This window comes from Musa acuminata, chromosome BXJ1-6 (assembly GCF_036884655.1).
Source record: "Musa acuminata AAA Group cultivar baxijiao chromosome BXJ1-6, Cavendish_Baxijiao_AAA, whole genome shotgun sequence".
Classification (NCBI taxonomy): Eukaryota; Viridiplantae; Streptophyta; class Magnoliopsida; order Zingiberales; family Musaceae; genus Musa; species Musa acuminata.
In genome coordinates this window covers 8,666,118-8,684,486 of record NC_088332.1, presented here as the reverse complement: position 1 = coordinate 8,684,486, position 18,369 = coordinate 8,666,118, and the positions used below count along the sequence as shown (strand labels likewise).

At 38.5% G+C, this 18,369-nt stretch overlaps 2 protein-coding genes across 2 annotated transcripts; one reads left to right on the top strand and one right to left on the bottom strand.

Moving 5' to 3' along the window:
• Positions 1–9,842: 9,842 nt before the first annotated feature.
• On the bottom strand, positions 9,843–10,713 carry LOC135676041 (uncharacterized). The gene has a single exon (XM_065186811.1). It carries the CDS (start codon positions 10,529–10,531, stop codon positions 10,055–10,057), a length of 477 nt encoding a protein of 158 aa, XP_065042883.1. The 5' UTR covers positions 10,532–10,713; the 3' UTR covers positions 9,843–10,054.
• Positions 10,714–13,906: 3,193 nt separating this feature from the next.
• LOC103987385 (alpha-1,3-arabinosyltransferase XAT2) lies at positions 13,907–16,855 on the top strand. The gene is made up of 5 exons (XM_009405678.3): positions 13,907–14,554; positions 14,635–14,715; positions 14,921–15,067; positions 15,211–15,336; positions 15,518–16,855. The coding sequence occupies exons 1-5, from the start codon at positions 14,425–14,427 to the stop codon at positions 16,675–16,677; spliced, it is 1,644 nt and encodes a 547-aa protein (XP_009403953.2). The 5' UTR covers positions 13,907–14,424; the 3' UTR covers positions 16,678–16,855.
• Positions 16,856–18,369: the final 1,514 nt, after the last annotated feature.

Here is an 18,369-nt window from a genome sequence, read left to right as displayed (position 1 = left end):
GTCAACGTCCCCGTCCCGTGCACGGTTGACAAAAGACGTTGACATTACTCGATCCAGAAATTTGACCTTCGAAAATCTAAGTATATCATCAAGGCAGGCGACGATCAATTCAAGAAGAAGACAATCTTCGAAAAGGAAGACGAGAGAAGCCGCTCCCGTTCTCGGGCTCGCGTTCGAGTCCGGTGGCATCGCCGAAACATCAAAGAAAGCCATATTATCTCAGTTCGTCGCACGCACAGAGACTAACAAGAGGAAAAGAGAAGATCAAGAAGAATCGTCGAGTACGGTGCAAAGAACAAAAAGAATCCAAGATCTTGACATTGCACACCCAAGAAATCGAAAAAGATCTGCCTGTCGAACATCAAGGACGAGAAGAAAAGAAGGAAAGATCCTTCCTTGTTCTTTCTCTTCTTTTCTTCTTCTTCTTAGCTCTTTGATCTCTCCTTCTCCCGCTCTCTGCCGAAGAGAGGAAGGGCTGCCATGCAGCTTCTCCTCAGACGCCTGCGTTGGTTTCTCTGATGTTTGTGTTCTCTTCTTGATCGTGGGATGATTTCAAGGGCGCTGTGCCACCTATTACATCTCAATTCTAAACTACAGCTATTATAATTTAATCTTGAGGGTCTAATCCACTATGCAATATCACCCTTCACCATAAGATCATCTTCCTGTACACATTGACAGGCACAAAAAGAAAAGATGTTTGTTCTTGACGTCGAATGAGGACGGTGAACAAACAGATGTTGTCGAGTGGTTCACTTTGATTTATTAGCTATAAAATTCTTCGAGGTAGGTTTGCAAAATTGATCAACACATATAGCCAACACAATATGTATATACATATTAATTGTATTTGCATCACTTACAAACTAGAAAGTGCTGAGATATGCTTCGCTTCACTCAGTTTTGTACTCCACCCATCCGAGTCAAGATATTGTAGTTCAACAATGTGTACAAGGTTGCAGAATGAAAACTCTTCAACTCACCGATCGTTACAATCTCCCCGGTCGTCATGCTGTGATAACACAACATGTTCTTCCAACCCAGGGATTCATCCGTCACCACCATATATATCCGATCTCCTCCCATAAATGGCAGTATAAAGTGGAAGCAGTCAATCTTATAGTACCTTCTTTTATACGAGAAGGTATACCTCTTGACCCATTTTCCATCATTGTCCATTATCCATACCAAGTTTTCATCAATGGGATTCGGTTGAATGATTGTCAAACACCCTTCGTCTGTCATCCCAATTAATCGAAACACTGTCTTTTTCAATGCTGGTAACAACATATAGCCTGCGCTGTTTTCATTGAGATTAAACCATAATACATAGGGAGAAAGGTTCCAGTACATGACACCTCCTTTGTACAACATATTCGACGGAACTGGTATATCATAACGTTTAAATGAGAGGATAACCTCCCGATTAGACATCCTCCATTGCCCAATATCTGAAGAGTATATATTGAATGTAAACTTAAGAAATCCCTGTAAATATTCTTCAAAAAGATTTACTAATTTATAATTAGTCGGAGTAGCCCATGGCTCAAAAGCCAATCCAAGAACCTTATTTTTGGAGCATTCAGGGATGGCATGACCTTCGTTAGTCATTAGATTCCATACATAATATATTTTATTATTGGAGGGAGTCAATCCTTGCAGCTTTAATAAGACGAGTCCATTAGTAACTGTAATAATCGCGTCAACCTCGATGTCATCGGGAAAGAAAGATGACATAGGTTTGCAAATATCAAGTTTTCCAAGGACGTTGATAGGTTGAAATTCAATTTTTTGATCGTTCATATATATGAAGCCGAATGATCCATTGTGTTTTAAGTGTTGTTGTGCAAATACAAGGTCGAACGTGATGAGCTGAAGCCACCTCTTACAAACACACTTGAACCTCAAGAGGGTCTTGTAGGGAAGCCATTGGAGGATTTCAAAGTGAATAATGTCTTCGGGTATCCTTTCCATAAAATTGTCTTGTCTATAGGCTAAAGAAAACAAATTTGAGAAAAATAAAATATACTATTACATGGTGTGATTTACAAAGTTAAATAGGAACAAGAAACATGCTATCATTCATTTGTAATGTCTCACAACTTATTTAGTGACTAAGTTCAACAATGTCATAGATTTACAAACTTTTTTAGTCACTGAGTCCAACAATGTCTATCAACAGATATATTCCCACAAAAAAGGCAATTATATAGTCATGACTAAGTTAAATGTTGTATACTAAGCAAAAGATGAACAAACATGCAAAGGAAGCATTCAAATGCCATTAGCATATCATCAAATAAATATCTACAATAACTTATATCATAGTGCAGTTAGGGTTTCAATAAAATTTGACAGGGCTAGCGAAGTCCTAATTGTACTAGTTTTAGGATTTGTTATATGTGATATAATGAGTGTTTAAATTGAGTTTTCTTTAAGCATATAAGAATAACTTTTTTGTATTCTTTTTATTTATTTAGTTTCAGTGAGAGGATCATTAGGAAGTTCCATAAGGCTGCATGACTCTACTATTATTAATTTATTTTTTTGTAGTGATATTTTTTTTACCAATATCAAGTTTAGGCCTAATTATTGATTATTTATTATAATTAATTATTTTTAACATCTTGATTTATATACTTTTTAAAAGTTATATTGAGATTCATATACTTACAAAAAATAAAAATTTTAACTCATTTACTCTAATATTTTTTTAATCCTATGAAATTATTCTTTTAACCCTATATAGAGATCTTAATGTTTCGATCCTAATATAACATTTGAAAATATAGGGATCTGGATGCTAATGTAGCTAATTATAAAGATAATATGTAATTAGCTCTTAAGTTCATGGATTTATAATCCCTTTATTGAGTATGATACTATTGATCCACTAGATTAGGTTTTACCTATTTCACTCATGTATCATGAAACCTATGTTAAATTATAAACAATTAATAATTAGATGTTCTGGTCATCCAATTTATGCTTATACCAAACTAACGTATCAAATATCCCAAGATCTTAATATTTTATAATAAAACCATAATTATGAGTTAATAATATTTTTATCATTAAAAGTATACCAATAGTCTGCCCAAAAAAAAAAAGTCAAAAATTAATATATAAGCCTAATATAAGATCTTTTACTCATTCGTGAATTTCTAAATCGATCTAACCTAAGACTCGAAAAATATGATGGGCACCAAATCAATAGAAAAAAAAAGAAAAGAAAAATAGTAATCAAAACCAGCCATAAACATCCCAGGATCATATATGTCATAATTCTCATGTTGTTGCTTCATTTCCTGAACCAATGGATCACAAGTTTAATAATAAATTATAATTTTATATAAAATATAAAATTTATGAATAATATCATAAAAAAGAATTTTCATAATCTAGTGGAAGGGAATGATTCGAAGCTAAGTAGAATTCTCCCTAGAGAAAATAATAAATATAATAAAATTTTCCTTGCCGAAAGATTTGAAGAAGCATGAAAAAGTTTAAATAACTTTGGGAATGAATTAAATATTAAAACATAATTTATGAACTAAATCCATTGAGAATTTTATTTCCGATTTTTTGATATGATCTTATGGGCCATTAATTCTCTCAGCACAAAGCGTGTCACTACTTTTGTTATTTAATTAAAAATATTAAATTTGCATATTAGAAAATATGTTCAATCTAAATATATTTTTTTTTTTCAAAATATAAAAAAGAATAACTACTATTAATATCCGATCAATCTTCGATCTCAGCTTTACAACTCCATTTATAGAGAGAAGGGTTTGTACATAAAAATAACGGGGAATGAGCAAAAAAATCCAATGGGGAGGTGAAGAAAAAATAATAATAATAATCTAATAAGGGAATCTAAGGAATACTAAAATAATAAATCAAAAGGTAGAATTTAAGAAAGAATCCAGAAGCATATAAACACAATATTAAGGTAAAATCTCGATCCTACGTATAAAAATTATTTTTATCCTAAGATTCAACTAGTATTATTTCTCATACGAGTACAATCTTATATACACTTAACTTCATCTCATTTAGCCAATTGAGTAAGCACAGAAACAACTCAATCGAAGATGAAAATAAAAGAGAATTTTTTTGTGCACCCCTTTTTATAATTTTGGTAAACATAATATTATCATACATGAAAACTTTGTAAAAGGTAAAAATTTGATTGATATGTTCATATCTCCTGCATTTCAAGACCTCTCTCTTTTTTTTCCTTCTTCTCGTATCTATACGGACACACGGAACCTTTGACATTACAACAGGAAATCATACAATAACAAATATTATAAAGTTAAATCAGTTATAAATGATTCAATATACAATATAAGATATATTAATTACAAGAAAAAAAATGAAATCTATGATCAAACATGCATTTTGAAAATTAAAGCTCTCAACTAGTCGTGGTTCAAATACAGTTTATTATTGTATTTCGAATTAGTTTATAACCAATTACACTTCTACTAAATAATAACATGGTCAAATTATATAAAAGAAGTTTTATGGATAACTAAAATTGTTAAATTATTTTAACATTCAACATTAGATATTTAATCATGTACAACCTCATCAATACTCAGATCGTAATATTCAATGAGTTTCTAAAATAATCGATTAAGTTTATCCTACCTTTATTTTTAATCAACAAACAAGAATATGATTGAGAAGTTAATCCCTATGTACATAAAATGCAAAGATAATTGTAAAAGAGCATTATGACAACACAATACAAACAAAAAAAATAATTTTATTTTAAAAAAATTCTTCAATAATTCCTTAATCAAAATCTATCAAGATTTTACACTAAATTGTTTTGTAAAAAAACATGAATCTAATTAAAAATAATAAATATTGAAATTATAAATTTAAAAAAATGTTTAAGAAGGTACATAAGTATATTTTTAATATAAAATCTGATACCTATGTTTGGGAATTAGCCAAGACTTCTACCCAAAAATTTATTCCTCCTACGAGCAATGTCTTGGAGAGACTTGACTTCGTCTCTTTATGAACTAAATAAATGAATCTTTATGTGCAAATATTTGGGATGCTTAAGGATCTATTTATTTATTGAGCCTAAAAATATCTTAAAAGGGACTATTTTTTATCCAACCAAAAGTAGTGCATCATATATTAGAAAATATTTACGCTTGCCCATTTTTTACTAAGTGTTTTGAATCAATTTAGAAGCTCAAATGTCAAAAAGTATTATATGGATCTATGATATTTGTATAGAAATAGGAAAAGGTTGGGAAGAAATGAAAATTGACACATAGTTGACAAGCTAGATATTTCTTGAAAATATCGAATAAAATTCCTATAATAGAAAATTAGTAGTTTTTTAATATAAAATAAATATTTCATTTTGATCAATCATTCTATACCATGCATTGTTTTTGGATTTTGATAAAAAAAATAATGCATTGCATATTAGAAAATATTCTCACATGCCTAAATTTATACTAAGGTGTTTTGAATGAATTTAGATGCTCAAAACATTATTTGGATCCATGATATTTCTTGGAAACAAGAAAAAAGTTAGTCAAAAATAGAAAATGACACATAGTTCACGAAATAAATATTTCATAAAAATATAGAATAAATTTCCTAAAATAGAAAATCTATGACATAGATTCGATGCAAACCTTTTTTAAAAAGTTCATATCATTTTGACTAGTCCTTCTATATGATGCAGTTTTTGGATTTTGAGCGAAAAATACGGCATCACATAATAGGAAATATTTGCTCAGTCCTAATTTTTTTCTAGTTGTTTTAGATCAATTTATAAGCTCAAATATCAACAAATATTGTATGGATTCATGATATTTATGTGAAAAATGAAAAGTTACCAAAAATAAAGAATGACACAAAATTCACAAGCTAAATATTTTATAAAAATATCTAATAATTTTTTTAAAAATAAAAAAAAGATCATAGCCAAATTTTTTACCAGTTGTTTTGAATCAATTTAAAAGCTCAAATATAAAAAAAAACATTACATGGATTAATTATATTTTCATATAAATGAAAAAAATTCCAAAAATAAAAATTAACACAGTTCATAAGATGAATTTTTTTATAAAATATCAAATAAAATTTTTAAAATAGAAAATCAATGACATATGTTCATCTAGTTTCAATGTGTGATGTATTATTTTTAGATTTTAGACAAAATAATACATCACATATTAGGAAATATTTGCTCATTCCCATATTTTTACCACTTATTTTGAATTAATTTAGAAGCTCAAATATCAAAAAAACATTACATGGATCAATGATATTTTTAATTAAAATGAGAAAAAATTTATCAAAAATAAAAAAAGACACATAATTCACGATCAATATTTCATAAAAACTATGACATATGTCCATCTAAGCCCAACGCAAAATTTCAGGTTACGTTGACCAATCTTATGCAATGTATTATTTTTTAGATTTTGATCAAAAATAATATATCACATATAAGAAAATATTTGTTCATGCCCATATTTTCACCTGGGGCCTTGGATTAATTTACTTGTGTCAAAAGAAAACCGAGGCAAAGAATGATCTTAATTATATTAAGTGTTAGCACTAATTCAGAGATCAACTTTGGTAGCCACAGCAACGCCTTAACCAGATTTTGAACAAGATTGATTCAGATAATTATGTAATTAATTTTATTCAGATTATAGTAAGATGGAATTCATGGATTTTGAACAAATTCCATTTCGTTGAGGAGCATGGGATCCAAGGATTCATAGGTCTGTTGGGTCTTTCTTATTCTTTTTTGAAGTTCACATGTTCTAAAGGGATAAAATCGTCCGGGCTCGACTCCCATCGTCTAAAATGGATAATTCCTCACACGCTTACAGGCTGCACCAAGACATACAAATTAACCAAAGGATATTCTTTCGTAATGTCGAATTAAAAGAGTGTAACATACATACAAGTAATTTGAAGTTGACACTCGATCTTTCCTTCGTCTATGCAAATGTCAACATCCCATGAAAGTAAAAGGAAAGCCGCTGCCGTTCTTGGGCTCGCATTCGAGTTCGGTGGCATCGTCGAAACATCAAAGAAAGCCATACTATCACAGTTCATCACGCACGGAGAGACTAACGAGGAAAATAGAATCCAAGATCTTGACATTGTACAATAATAAATAATATAATATTTTTACCATTTTACGTGCTTTTCAGATACAATAAAGCACGGAGAAGAATGGTCAACGAATAATCATGTTAAAGAATTCAATGTCACGTATATCAAATAGTAAAACCATCATGCTCACTGGACGGATGAACAAACATCATTTTCCCTTTATTTTTCTTACTAATTGAGAGGTCTACTGCCATTTCATTTTGTCTTCTATAGGAGGAAGAGATTGCTCATCATGTCTCGAATCACAGTTGCATTTCTGAGTGTACCTCTCCATGCAAACAAAACCGAAAGAAGGAGAGCGATAGGCAGTAAAACCCTGCACGATTGACGACATGTTTCTGTCGGTCTTCACAAGCTTTAACCCGAAGTAAAGATTTCTACTGCATTTCCTTTCGAAGCTCGGCAATCCATCTTGGACAGTAAATGCATCACCGGTGAGGTACAAACTCTGGGAGGGCGAATTGATGACAGGCCATTCATTGCAAGATCCCATTCTGTCTCAGTTTGTGGCCTGTAGATTTACCAAACTTTGAGGCTTCAATCTACGAATTTTTCCATCACAAAATGGAAAAAACGAAAATAACAGAAGAACAGCAAATATAGTTCCTTTGCCTTGTTTCCATTCCATCTGCGCTCAAAGGAAGGCATGCATCAAGATACAGCATACAAAGATAAGAAAGCAGAACAAGTATCAGATGATTCAAGGTACAGATCATGCATGAAGACAACAAAGTAAAAGGTTCTGCACTTTGTTGCTGTGCTAGATGATGTACATAGATACGCAAAATAATAGGTGAAGTGCATCCGAAGACAAGCATGCAGAATCCGATGGAAATCTAACAGGCAAGAACATGCAGGAATATCACATCCAAGGGCAGCTCCCTGCAACAAGGAGGGATTTCCACCGTAGAATCTGCTTCCGGAGACATTGAACTTGTCAAAAACTTGGAAAATGTGCAGCTATACAGGAGAAAAGAAGAATGTCTGGATGTAGAGCTCCCTTCAATCCAAACAAAGATCAGGAATGGGTAATGCAGCTCCTGGGTCATGCAAGCCATAAGCCTGTCTCAAAACACAGCTACCCATCCCTCTCTCCAACTCTAGTACGCCTCGGTAGCAAGATATATCCATGGGATAGGCAGATGGAATCCATGACACAGCAGCTCGATCCACCATCCAAGACACTCTTCTGGACACAGGGGGAGCTCTGGCTCAATTCATCGATTCCAAAGTCCCAAAAAGAACCATGAGAAGAAAAATAAATGGAGCGAACTCAGATGCCATCCACAACCACATACTGCAAACCGGAGGCCAGAAGCCATGACACGACAACTTAAATCTCGAGGTGGGCGTGATTACTGGGAGACAGGAGGGTGATTTTATAGGAGAGCTTTCTTCCCCCACTTCCTTCCTTTCTCTGTTCCTTTACTCTTTTCTCTCTGGCTATAAACTTAAGGAAGTCTTCAGACAATGCTTAGTGGCATGAATAGAACCACTGACTCTCCCCTGAACACGCTCACATGTCCCCCATATGTAACGCTGATCTTTGTGGGCAGGAGCGGACTGCTCTCACTCAGATTTCTGTACGTTGCCACCTATAAATCCATTATTGGAGAAACGATGGGGAAACCAACTCTAAGAAATAAATGCAGTGGCTCTGCTCTCAGACAACCACCTCTGTCGTCCCTGATGCTCAGACCACAGTGCTAGTTCTTCCTCTGGTCAACCACTCAGGCTAAAGCTCGACTGATTCTGCTGGTGATTTTGTGGTAGATAGAAGCTTTAGGTCTATATATAATATTCTATATCGGATCAGCTCTACAAACAAAGTCTAAGACAGTAAAAAGATAAATAAAAATGCCAGGGGTGGGACTTCCAAGTTAAAATTCGTAGGGCTAAGGCCTCCTTGAGTGCAGTTGGGTTGCAAGGAGAGGCAGATTAGAATCTCGTCACAGTAAGCAGACAACACCATTTTGTCTTCGCTCGTAGATATGGGTCTGTCAGTCGATCAATGACGATCGTGCGTGTTGTGTGGTGTGATCGTCTCACTTCCTCTGCTGAAGACAAAAGAAAATGAGGAACGATGACCTCAAGGTGTTGATCATCATGATGAAAATAAAAAGAAAAATAACACGATGCATCTCATCTCGGCAAAGTGATGATCCCTCTCTGTTTCTTGAAACTGTAGGGAGTTTGTTTGGATGCATACCGTGTAATCATTTGCCATGTTGCTCTGCTGTCCTTCCGGTAAAACATGCTATCTAACAGTCTTGCCATTGCCTACAGGCTAGATCTTGTTTTCCATAGCTGGTCAAGCTTTTCTTATTGCTTTATTGTTCTTACCATTCTAATCAACATAATTCAGAGTAGTCATGCTCAGTAACATTTCTAATCGATCTGTTCTCACCCAATTCATACGAGTTGTTTATTAAACTAGGCAGAGTTAGATCTTTGGTCAGAAGATTTCAACCTGTCAGGCAACAGTTCAAATCTGATAACATTTGTCCAGTCGAGCAACGAAATATTACCATTGCAGTCAGCTGGGGTTAAAACATGGCTTTGCCATAAGGACTGCGATCTCCTTGTCCAAGTCCATCCAGAGGAATCAAGAAGCATTTATAATGATCATCTTACCTCGTCATTCCGTGGAGCCAACAAAAGAGAAGGAAGAAAAGATACATGTAGATATATGTTCGGAGCGAGATAGAATTACATAGGCGACTCGCTCTTCAGATTATTCCAAGTCGCGCATTATAATTCAAGGAAGGTCTTGCAGATGTCAGGGTGGAAGCTCGAACCAAATCCGTGCAGGATAAGAGAACCAAAAGATGTACAAAATAATAGGAAGCTCCACATTCGTTCTGATGCCGACACTCGTTCATGGAACTTCTACGATGGTGTCCAGTGCCGGTTTCCAGGACCGCTGCCTCGACATCCTCTTGCTGATCCTGGCGGGCTCGTTCACTTTCTTGGCTTCTGCAGGGAGCAGGCACAAGTCACTGAGGACGGGGAAGATCCTCCTCCTGATATTGTTCTTGGACGCCCCCCACTTCGTTGCAGCGGAGGCCCTGCGTGAAAGGGCTGCCATCTCCTCCTCGGTGAGCACCGAGAAGAGCATGTCCATCGGGAGCAAGAAGTAGACCCGGCGTCTCTGGAGCGCCTCGTCGGCCTTCAGTCCGGGGATCCGGCACCCGACGCTGAGATGGTTGGAGCTGCACACGAACTGCCCGGGGTTCTCTACCATCAGCTCCGCCGCTCTCACCGACTGCACGTACTCTTCGAGTCCGCCCTCGCCGTTGATGACCTTTGTGGATCCACCTGAGGCAGCAAAAGGTGTGCATGCAGAGTTCCCCATGAGAATACCGTTTCTGTTCCGTACCCCTCCCGGCAACTAAATGAACATGGTGAAGGGACAGAGAGGTTGATAGAGGGAGGGATTGGGGAGTCGAGGAAGAAAGCAGGGACGACTGGTCCGTTTGCTGTCCACCTCCAAATGATAAAAGAGCCGATGAATGCCTGTGGATGCCGATGGTGCAGGCACTTTAAAAGGCGTGCGAGGGAACGGAGGAGAGATTTGGCAAGGGGTCGCTGTTGTCCACGGGGAATTGTTTATGGACAGCACATGGGCTGGGAAGCAGACAAATCAAATAAGGAAGCACAGTCATTGCATCTGCTTGGGCCGTCACCTAACACCTCTCGCGGCATTTTCTGATAGAGGTAGAACAAAAAAGCAAAGAGAGAGAGAGAGAGAGGCTTCGTAGGATCATGTAGGAGTCTACCCATCTGTCACCTTATGTTGGTAGCTTTCTCTCAGGCAATGGACTGACCTCGGTCTAATGGGGTTTGACCAGTGACCGGAAGTGCCAAATCCAGCTTGCTTTCTCGGCGCATTCTGGTTGGTTTGGCCCCCATTCACCGTCACTGCCTGAGAAGGACCGGTCACTGGTTGGTATGACCGTGCAAGCTGTCTCTGTCCTTGTTCGCAGGCCCAAATCTTCCCCATACTTTCATGTAAAGAAAAACTATAATGACCCAACTTGTGTAGAACAAGTTCAGTCCCAGCCAGGGAACTCAACTAAAACAAAGGGTCTTATCATCTTCAGAACTGTCAAGTGGATCGGAGGATAAGTCTGTGTTGTTCTTGAAGTTGCAGCAACCTTGCCTTCTCGGCATACTCGGTAAAATGATACTGGACTTGGCGTTTGCAGAGAAGCATATGGCCATATATTTATATGGAGAGCGAACTTTTCTCAGTTGCATGTTGGTGTAGTTTTGTTCATGTCATGCCCATATCTCTGCAGTTCGAACGATCCGCGGTGGTTGTGGGGATGAGAAAGGGTCTACGCTTCATCATTTGGGGAATCCTGAAAACAATTCAATGGGGAGATAAGCTATTCTTATTGTAATCCAAAGATTTCCTGTAGGTAGGCTGTGCAAGTTGGCACGGAACCAATGATTAGAGAACATAAAAACAATCAAGTAGACAGATTGTTCATCTTAGACCGACTAGTCTGTGGACCAAAGTGCAGAGTCCGAACTATTATTATTCGGTGTCGTCTTCATTGCGGATACATCCAGAAGGAAACCGTGTTTGTACATTAGTTTCTCCTCAAATCTTTTTCTTCTCTTTTTAAGCATTAGCAATCTGAATTCTCATCAATTAAGTTTTAATCTCATGTCTCCGGAGATGGTGTCGTCTTCCATTCTCGAGGTTCTTGTGGAAGTCTGTCATCGAGTTCCTGCCCTCATCCGTGAAATGGAGATGAGAGTCTCATGTAATTAATCGCGGGTTCAACACTGGGAAAACAAGAAGCCGAAGAATCTAATGGGACGGATCACATTATGCTTCCAGTAGATTTTGTGTATTTGACATGAGCTTATATATAGTTTGCTATATATAATGATGTGATCGAGAAACCATCAGTTTCCCCTTCTGGGCCTGTGGCCCGGCCCTGTTTAGTTTCCCTTATTTATCGTGCCAATGTCCTTTCTGAATGAATATTCAATTAAATAAGAGGCTCTGTGTTCTTTGGTTGTAATCGATGGCAGTAGTGAAAAGGCAGACCCTGTCGCTTTGATTGTTCCCTAAATGATTAAAGTATGCATGGATTAATAACACTTCAATTAGGGTTACATGATTGCGCCAATGGCTAATCATGTGGCATGGATTTGGAATTGTAACTCGAGGACCAGTGTGTCTATGTTGGTGGGACGGTTTAACCAATGCTGGTTAGATCGTCTTTTGCAGTACGTGCCATTAATTAATGTTCTTTAGCAAACTAAATTATTGTGCCAAAGAAAAAAATTAACTCTTTTTTGAAGAAACCGAGGCAACGAATGATCTTAATTATATTAAGTGTTACCGCTTTGGCGGAGGTTTTGATTGCAACAAAGAAGCTAATTCAGATAGATATCAACTTCGGTATCCAGCAGCCTAATTGCTGGAGTCAAGATTGAATTGGATAATTATATAATTAATTTTATTCAGATTTTAGTAAGATGAAATTCGTGGATTTTGAATCAATTTCATTTCTCTCTATCATAAAAAGAAAAATGTCGGATCATTTTTGGATATATGTATTTATCTGACCCGTTTGATTTCTCTGGTTGAGTTCGGAATGTCCTCAAGTCATGTTAGAAGATTGATGGTCGATTGACTTTTAGTTTGGTAGGTTGAAATCCACCATATTGTTCTTTCATGATGTCAGAGTAAGAGAATATAGCGTGCTTGACAAGTAATTTGAAGTCGACACTTATCCCAAGTTGTTGCATCGTCAACGTCCCATGAAAGTAACACAATTGACCATCTGCTATCGGAGAACCAGTCAAAATCTGTGATTTATCAGCTGAGTTGTTTGCTTTCCTTTTCTTCTAGTCTAATTCACGTCAATCACATTATTATCCCATCTCATAAATTTATAATTACTAAGAAAAAATATCATTGGTCGGAAGAATTATTTGAGATATCTTCAAGATGAAACTCTTGATGTATCATTTACACGAGGTTAAAAATAATTTTTTGATATGATCTCTTTGGCACTCAAATTAGTAAATGGAGGTTACTAAACGGGCTCGAGTAATTTAAAATGAATTCTTATATTAAATTTAAGATATATTTTTATACCTTAAAGCACGAAAAATATTTCTTTATCATAAAGATGAAAATAAAACTGATAAACATCTTTCTTATTATAATGGATGAAAAGAAAATTTATGATTAAATTATCTTGTTATATCAAATATATTTTTTTATCATAAAAATGAGAAGAAAATTTATAATTATCTTTCTTATCATAATGAATAAGAAAAAAATTTATAATTATCTTTCTTATCATAAAAAAAAATTATAATTATTTTTCTTATCATAATAAATGAGAATGAAGTTTGTATTCCTTGATAAGAAATGGATCTCACAAGCGATGTTAGTAGATATTGTATTTCCTATCAACAATATAACATTTTTTGTTTCTTATCATAGCAAATTGTTTACATCCCATTGGGCCCTTAAATGCTTTCTTTCCAATAAAAAAAAAAGCATAATTAACTTGAAAAGAATCAAACTATATTCCTCATCTTAAATTAAGTTATGTGTCTCTAAAAGACCAATTCTTACTACATTAGCTGATTTCCTGCGCACCACCTCAAGCTAACCTGTATCTACTGCTTTAATCTGTTCTTATTTACGGCAGCCAAAGAGTCCACAACGTAATGAACATGTCCGGATTGAGGTGGGCGTTCACCTACCCATGACTTCCTTTACATGTCTCGTTTCATCCAGGAGTCCAACTTCCTTGCACGAAAGTCTTCGGTGTTTGTATCTTGCGCTTCCCCGTGCTTTCCCCACATACCAGAACAGTGATCCATGTGGTCGCCACTAAAAACCGTGGATCCAGAAAAGTCCATCCGCACTCCTGCTTGATTCAGCTTCTCACAGAAAACCATGGATCTAAAACATCTGCTTAGAATAGTAAACGAGGGTTTGGAAGACGAAAGCAAACAAGGCTTTACTATCATCGACAAACCGGTCAACAAGGGGTGGCCAACCTTGTTTAGTAACATTTCTAAAGCCGACCTTACAGGCCGACAATGGAGCTAAAACTGTGAGTTTCACATGTCATGAGCTTCATGCTCTGCAGGCCGATCACGGTTGCTTCTCCCTGGCCTTCTCGGTGAGGAAGATGGCACTCTTCTGAGCCCGCAAGAGAAGAAGACCGTCCACTGCCGGTGGCCGGAAAATTTGTACGCGAGATGAAGATAGCTACCAACGTCAGAGGAATCGATCCTCTGAGTTTGGGAGTGGGAGTTTTAATCGGATGCTTTCTGGTCTCACTGACCTATGTTACCATGTACAAGTCTGACATGCTTAGCTCTTCTTTCTGTAAGTTGTCGGCGTTCATTTTCTGTGAAAATATGGCACAGCCTCGTTCTTCTTCCTCATAGTTCCGATTTGTTTTGCAGTGGCTTCCCAGATCTCATGGTCGACGGACGCAGCTTCCACGAGGCATTCGACCGAAAGCTTTAGTGGTACTCGACAACCAGGTAAGAGTTAGAAATCTGTGTTCATGACGAGTTTCTGATCTTTGCGGTAGAAAGGGGACTCGGGTGTGTCTTCTGATTTGGACTACCGGATGGATGATCTCCGGTTTAGGCTTGTTTACAGAGATACATGTAGTCCTCTGCAATCTGTTTTAGCTGACGATCGCTCCTGTTTCCTTTTCTTTTCCCAACTATATTCTTGAGACAGCACGGGAGAGCAAGCCAAGATGCAATAGCAGCAGCGCCGGATCAGATCTTTGTGAAGAGAACGAATTTACAGGCACGCTAAGGATTTCTCCCTCGGAATCTGATATTATACCAAGGGAGAAAACTTCTGGAGGTACAAGAAAACCAGGTAAAAGCGACCACCACCTCCCTTCTCTTTGGATTCCATCATAGCACAGCTTGTCGAGTTCAACGAGACGACTTTTCACATCGTCCTTTTTAAGTTGATGCCTTGAGGTGGTATCCTAAGCTCAGTTTGCACTACACATCCAGACAACAAGAAAGAGGGAATCGGCCGACCTTGCGATCCAAAATCCGGCCGATGTCAAGTTGTGAACGGTCCGCCTACCCTGGTCGATCGTCTGCAGACACCAGTCTCAAGCGATTCCAAGAAACCAGGTACGGAGCTCTTGTCTCATGTTCGATGAACACAACTCTAATGTTCTGCGGCAGAAGAAAGCAACTGAAATTACTCGAGTCTTAATAAGACACAGTTCACTCGGCTGGATGAGTTCAGCTTCTCAGCGACCAAAGGTTTGATCCAATTTTCGCATGTTCTTTCCACTGTGTTGGAATGTAGATGTGGAGGCACAGATGAGGCCACTGTGTGAGATCGGCTACAGGAGTGATGTCTGTGATATCTATGGTGACATTAGAATCATTGGGAAGGATTTGTCGTCTGTCATACTCGTCACCCCCTCTCGAGCTGCCCGAAACGAGTCATGGCAGGTGAAGCCATACGCCAGGAAGTGGGACCATGGGGTCATGCCCCATATCAAGGTTGTGAATGTGAGATCAGAGAACGACTATGTTGCAGCCCCTCAATGCACCGTCGGCCACACCGTCCCTGCCATCGTCTTCACCACGGCCGGATACATTGGAAACTACTTCCACGACTTCACCGACGTGTTGGTCCCTCTGTTTCAGACGGCGCGCCAGTTCGACGGCGAAGTCCAGTTCGTCATTAGCTCGTGCAACTTCTGGTGGATCAGCAAGTACAAGCCGTACTTCGACAAGCTGTCCCGGTACGAGATGATCGACTACGACAAGGACGCCAGAGTGCACTGCTACAAACACGTCATCGTCGGCCTGAGAAGCGACCAGGACATGATGATCGACCCCTCCAAGTCGCCGATGGGATACACCATGTCCGACTTCATGGGGTTCATGCGGAGAACCTACTCGCTCGACAGAGATCACGCGCTGAGGATCAGCGAAGCGCCGGGGAAGAAGCCGAGGCTGCTGATCATATCGAGGAGCCAGACGAGGAGGTTCGTGAACGTGAACAAGATCGTGGGCATGGCCAAGAAGGTAGGCTTCGAGGTGGTGGTGTCGGAGGGCGGGTTCGACCTGGCCAACTTCTCGCGCGTGGTGAACTCCTGCGACGTGATGCTGGGCGTGCACGGCGCAGGGCTGACCAACTTCGTGTTCCTGCCGCCCGACGCCGTCCTGATACAAGTGGTGCCGTTTGGCGGCCTGGAGTGGGTCGCCAGCACCTACTTCGCGAAGCCTGCTGGGAAGACGCAGCTGAAGTACCTGGAGTACACCATCGGTGAGGACGAGAGCACGCTGACGGAGTTGTTTCCCAGAGACGATCCAGTGTTCAGGGATCCCAAGTCCATTCACAAGCTTGGGTGGATCAAGATGGGAGAAATCTACCTCACCAAGCAAAACGTAAGGCTTGACCTGAAAAGGTTCAAGCCAGTTTTATTCGAGGCTCTCCGGCTTCTCAGAGAATAGAAGATACAGCAAAAGTAAGTAGGAAAATTTATTGATTATGTGTATCGAATAAGACTCGAGAAAAAATTCCAGCTTCGATCCAAGGCATGTCGTGTTCTTCGATGGATACCTTGGCAGCCTTCGCATATGGAACCGACGAGATACTTTCTGCAACAAGTGACCATTATTAGTTTCATCATGTCGATAATATCCTCTTCAGATGATTCATGGGAAGATGACAATATGGTGTGTGTCCCGCCGATGACTTGGTGAGCAATAAATATGGTCTAGACGGATTCTTGCACGAATCACGTGAGCCTTCAGAATGCTTCACGCCCGATGCCACTCGTGGCAATCGATGAAAACATTAAATAGATTCGTCCACTATTTCCCTGTCTCCGAGGCCTGCATGTCTCACATGACTCGGTCGGGGAAACCCTGCGTAGTAGGTAGGGTTTCATTGCCATGCGGTGGTGGACCTGATACCGATGAAGACCTAGATGTATTCATCGATCGATCCATAGCAGACAGCTACATGGAAGAGGGGACATTTTTGACAGCCCATATTTCACAGAAAAAGAAGGATGAAATTTATGAGTTCCTTGTGGTACAGGTCAAAGCATCAGCTCAACGATTGATGTTTGTCCATATAATAACTTTTCTTCTCCACAGACATATGGACAAACTAAGTACTCTGTTCCTTTGTCATTCAATTTAAATTTTTGTTTGGACTAAATCATATTGGGTGGCACAAGGATCTTGCTCACAATCATTCATCATGATACACCAGTAAAGTTGTGATGCAGTTGGGAGTTTGCCCTACCCATATGGCCGATATAGTCATCTTCTTGGGCTCTTCTGACATAGAGAGGACTCGCAATGTCTCAACATCATGTTCATCATTTAAAGCTGTGTAAGTTAGATCACCAAGAAAATTGACAGAGGCAGGGACTGTTTGAGGTGACCTTTTTGACTGGTTTTAGTTGTCTGATTGGCCAAGATACTCCCTTTTCATGTGTAGAAAATGCTGTTTAGTGTTTTGATTTCTCTATTAGAAAGTTCAAATAATAGGCCCCATAATTCTTCAAAAAGTAGAGATTCCTATCTTCTACAGTCATTGGCGAAATCACATCTCATAATTGTTCTGGTGCAAGTGGACTGCAGGCTCCGAAGCTTTTTGATGGTGCACTTAAGCTGTAGGAGGACAAATGGCAGCAACATCAAAGGAACAGAAGAAAGTCCACACTTTTCGACTGTGCAATCCACACGTCGCTAAGGCCTCCTCCATGTCTCCGACACAGCATCGCACATTCTATATGTTGATGACACCTTTTCGATGATGACCTGTACATCTTCCACATTTTTGTAGTGGAAGACAATGAAATTTATGCTCGAAATGGCCCCATTCCAATGGAACTCGTTGATGGTGCAGGGAACTAGATATGCCCCTTTGGTTGTACCACACTTAACTTGCTGCCACCACACGAAGCCCAAATAGTTGTGCATGCATAGAAGATGGCGATGCTGTAGGGCACAAAACAAGAAGACTTTTTATAGTGGGGAAAGGAATTAGGTACGTGGGGGCACGTCAAAGGCATTTGAAATGATCGATACAGACTTTATAATGAGGAAACCAACATGTAGAGAGAAGAATGATACTTAAAAGTAGGACAGTGATAAACGTAGTGAGGGGAGTCCATCTCCCCCGCTACG